The sequence below is a fragment of the Halichoerus grypus genome, chromosome 7 (assembly GCF_964656455.1).
Source record: "Halichoerus grypus chromosome 7, mHalGry1.hap1.1, whole genome shotgun sequence".
Lineage (NCBI taxonomy): Eukaryota > Metazoa > Chordata > Mammalia > Carnivora > Phocidae > Halichoerus > Halichoerus grypus.
The window spans coordinates 151,964,876-151,969,716 of NC_135718.1; the positions used below are offsets into that span (position 1 = coordinate 151,964,876).

General features: G+C 47.8%; 1 protein-coding gene across 1 annotated transcript; it reads right to left on the reverse strand.

Moving 5' to 3' along the window:
* Nucleotides 1–861: 861 nt before the first annotated feature.
* LOC118521312 (olfactory receptor 10J1) lies at nucleotides 862–1,818 on the reverse strand. The gene has a single exon (XM_036069774.2). The coding sequence runs from the start codon at nucleotides 1,789–1,791 to the stop codon at nucleotides 862–864; it is 930 nt and encodes a 309-aa protein (XP_035925667.1). The 5' UTR covers nucleotides 1,792–1,818.
* Nucleotides 1,819–4,841: the final 3,023 nt, after the last annotated feature.

Here is a 4,841-nt window from a genome sequence, read left to right on the forward strand (position 1 = left end):
CGAGACTTCCCTGACATCTCCAACACGTTCTCTCCTTCCCGTCCTCCCATCCTCCTGCCATCTTTTGTATAATACAACCTATTACAAAAAAGTTGGAACCATACTTTTAAATGTTTCTCTGCCATTAGAGTTTGAGCTTCTTGAAGCCAGGCAAGTAGGGTTTTTTCCATCAGTCTTCCCCAGAATGCAGGACACAGCCCCTTCATTGCTGTTACCCATTATGCTGTCTGAATTAACAACAGCTGAACTGACCCAGGAGGATCTTTGAATGTGCCCTTAAGACTGACAAGATCTGGAATTGCAAGGATCTCTAATTAAACTGTCTATAGTCAATCACCATCTTTAATAAGCTGTTTTGCTAGAAACTAGGATAAATTAAAGCAGCCAAGGGAGGAAATCTATTTTCCCTTGCTATACCATCCAGAGGCCACTCTCCCTATCCTTACGGTCACTTATTACTTGACATATCATGTATGAACAGATTCTAATAGGGTCCAGTTTGAGAAATCCTCATGTTCTTAAGTAGGAAGGAATTGTAGGGAAAAATGCTTACTGTGGATTCTGCTTTTTCCACTCTGTTGTCTTCATTAGAAACCAAAAAGTCAATGAAAAATCCTGGGCCCACACTATCTCCTGACCTGTTCTCCAGGCAATTCCTGTCCTAGTTTGTCTATTTACCCACAAAACCAGGGCTAATGCTTTGTTCAGGGGCTTTAAAGTTTTCAGACTCACAGTTGGATGCTGTTGCTGTTCTTTTGCCTCCTTGTGGGGCAGGTCTTTGGGAGTCAAGGGCACATGGCTCTACTCCTAATCCTGCTGAGAGTAGATGCTAAGAGCCTCAGGAGAATGTTTCCCATCTTGTCAGGAAAGCTTCCTGCCAGTGGCCCGGAGCAAAGCATCCTTGACCTCCTTGTTCCTCAGGGTGTACACTACAGGGTTCAGCAGGGGAGTGATGATGGTGTAGGTCACTGAGATCAGCTGATCCTGATCCCTGGTGTTCTCAGACTTGGGCTTGAGGTAGGCAATGGAGGCGCAGCCATAGTGGACGATGACCACCTTGAGGTGGGAGGCGCAGGTGGCGAAGGCCTTCTTCCGGCCCTGGGCAGAGGGGATCTTGAGGATGGTGGAGATGATGAGGACGTAGGAGATGAAGACCAGCCCCATGGGAACAACGAGCACCAGCACACTGATGATCACAGTCAGGATCTCATTGACTGTGGTATCGATGCAGGAGAGCTTCATCACAGGTCGGATGTCACAGAAGAAGTGGGCCACCTTTGTGGCACAGAAAGGTAACCTGAACACAGATGTCACTTGTGTCATAGCTACAATCAGCCCAATGCTGCAGGCACCCCACACCAGCTGGACACACACTCTCTTGTTCATAATAACTGAGTATCTCAGGGGGTTGCAGATGGCCACATAGCGGTCATAGCCCATTGCCGTTAGCAGGAAGCAGTTAGTGATGCCAAAGGTTACAAAAAAGAACATCTGTGTGGCACAGCCTGCCCATGAGATGGATTGGTTCATACCCACGAGACTGGAGAGCATCCTTGGGAGAATGACCAGTGTGTACACGGTCTCTGAAGTGGACAGCATGCTTAGGAAGAAGTACATGGGCGTGTGGAGGTGACGATCAGTTCGGATAATGGTCACGATGATGACGTTGCCTGCCAGGGTGAAGGCGTACAGCACCAGGAACATGGCAAAAAGGGTGAGCTGGTGCTCATGGAAGCTGGAGAAACCCTGGAAAATAAACTCCGTGATAAGAGTACGGTTCTCTCTCTCCATTGAGTGGCTACTAAATCTGAAATGTGGAAGAACAGAAGGTGCATAATTTCAGCAAGGCTGTTGAAGCACATTACTCAAATTGATTGAAATTAGTTCTCAGCTGTAAACCTGGGATACATTTCCCAGTGCATTAAAGTTTATCTCTGGGTTTATTTAAAGTACTTTTACTCTGTGGCCATCTATCACAATTTCGTATGCATCCCAGATTCCTTATTTTTTTTTGGTCATATTCCCACAGCATAACTACGTACATTCCCACTTCACCCTACTCTTCCTCCTCGACATCTGGAATGCCCTTCCTCCTTTTCTCCTCTTATTTAAATCTTTCCCCGTCCCTCAAGGATGGAGGCAGGCATCGGTACATCAACGCCTGTTGTGCTGTGATGTTCTCACACGTACGTGGAAGATCGTCTCCCCACCAGGGCTGCCCTGTCCTCGATTAAACGCCCTGCGACTTTATACCTTCCGCATCTGCCTATCTTACCAGCTCGGGATCACGGATAAACTAGAGAATTGAAAACAATTTAAGGATTGACTGGAGACTTTTTTTTCCCCTTTCAAGATGATGAGTCATACCTTTGCTGATCCTTTAGGAAGTAGAAGCAAAGCAGACTCAGAAAGGTTCATCATGTTTTCAAGGAGGAAAAGGCAGGTTTTAACCGGCCACCATCCTCTGCCCACTGATGGAAGGCTGCTGACGGTTTGCAGCACTGGCTCATGTTCCATGGTAAACTCTGCTTCAGCTCCGCCTTCCCTAAACTCAGAGGCAAATTTATAGCTGATACAACTTAGTAGGCATACAGCTTCTCTGCAGAGGTAAACAGTTGTGCCAGGGAAGATGCAGCAAATTCATGCCTCTCATCTAAAGCTAAAGCAGACCCTGAATATGAAGAACAGAGTTAGACTAAAGATACATCATTGTGTTGAAGGATGGGGCTCAGTCCTATTTATGTAATATTTCACATTTTTGTCCCGTTAGGCAGTAAGTTCCTGTAGGGTACTTAAATTATATTCCGATTTGCTTATGCATATTCAGAAAGACTATTCACATAAAGTAAACCCACATCAGTGATGAAGGTTAGGCATGGAGACCTCCAAGTTTATAAAAATTTACTTAGAAGACGTTGGCTACCAGCTGTTAATCATTTACACTAAAAACACTAAGAGTAAAGCTGCAACGGAAGAAATCTCCGAAGAGAGAAAATCATTTGACACCAAAATATGTGGCTAAAGACACTGATCTTCTGTGAGGCCTCTGGGCAGAAACTAGGCAGTGGTCCAGCCATGGGGAGGCATGACTCCTGGGTCACAGCTCCTGAGTGTTCTAATGATGAACACGGGTGCCACCAACCACTAATGACACTTAGTGTCCTGCCATCTAGATGACAGTCCCACCTGAGGAAGAATTGTCCTGTTCCAAATACCAAGTAGGGTTTCTCCTGAGGACCCCTGGGCTAGAGTGACCTCTGAGCTGGCTGATGTCTGTCATGAGGTAGTAGGATGGCTGCTATGACCTGGCTAGCATCCTCCACCCTCGGGAGCCTGTAATGCTTCCACGGAAGTCAAGGGAAAGAAGAGTGAGCACAACCTTACTTACGGAGATGGTGATAAGAGCTATTAAAGTACAATAAGTTAAAGCCAGCCCATGGGCAATAAGCCCCTTTTCATTTTCTCTTCTGAAGAGTACTTACATCTGTCTGCCTAGTGCTGAGTCACACCAGGAGCGCCGGGCTGGAGGCGGCCCCAGTGAGCAGGTGCAGGGACGAGCAGGGTGACAGGGAGGGAGGGCCCGTCACAGGCGGAGGCTGAGCAGCGGCGGATGCACACTCTAGCAGGAATGGGGGTGGCTGGCGTGTTGCGGGTATCACTGATGGCACCTGTGTGTGAAGCCTTCACAGCCAGAGAAGATGCTCTCCCAGGAGCGGCCAGTGGGGCTCCCGGGGCTCATGCCCTGAAGATATCCCAAGAGCACCCCCTGAGGCTGGGAGGATGCAGACAGTAGGCACCTGGGGGCCTCATTATGTGAGGGGCTCATTTATCCAGTCCCAGGAGTAGCAGTTTGGGAACTTGGGGGCGAGTTTTTGCTTCAAGTAAAAAACAGCATCAGACAAAGCGGATTTATTTGGTTGAATTTTACTTGTTAGACTCAGTCAGCACATTGTGGTTTTTCACAGATGTGCCTTGGAAATCCATGGTTGACAGACACAGGAAATTCAAGCTTGGAGCCCTATCAATCTGTGTGTCAGGAAGCTTAGGTCCCTGCTCAGTTTAAGAATCTGGCTTTCTCCTTTGGAATAAAAGTAGACCACCATGGCTGTGGCTCTGAGGAGGGTCGTCCATGCTGCCTTTCTGCTCCCCGGTATTTGGAAGTGGAAGTCAGTCTCTTTGGATCCGAGGACCCTCTCTTGGGGTCAGGAAACAGCTGAGCACTGAATACTCTTTCTCTTTACCCAGAATGAATCCCTTTCTCCATTTGGCAAACTTCTAGTCTGTTGAGACCCAATGCCAAATTTACTTTCCCCGAAGACTTCCTGTGAGCTAACTTATCCCTTGCTTATTAGCACGTTCTTCCTTTAACGTGTGTCCTTATCTGTGTCCGTTCATTCTTCAAGTGCCAAGCATGGCCCAGCCCCAGGCTGGTTGCTGGGAAGTGGGGAATGGAGGCCATGCTGCTTCAGCCTTTGAGAAGCTCCCGTAGTTTAGGGGACAGACGATGATAGTAAACTGCAGTGAATACCACATGTAAGTGGGACAGGGAGGTGGTGGTCCTAGATTAGACTACGGTTGATCACAGAGAAGATTCTGTAGCTAAAGACCAGGCTACAGAAGGTCTTAGAGTATTTAGATTTTACCACTTTTAAGGGCCTCTCAAGTGATTTAACTGATCCCTCCTGCTCAGGGGTTTCAAAGCCCCTTAGTAACTGGCCCTTCAGGACTGCTAGCTTTTACCACCAGCTGTTCTGCCCCTTCCTCCTCCTGTCCGCTGACTTTGCTTCCCTGTGGGATCGATGGGACAGCTGTGGGAGGGGGGTTTGGGGCTGATGAGAAGA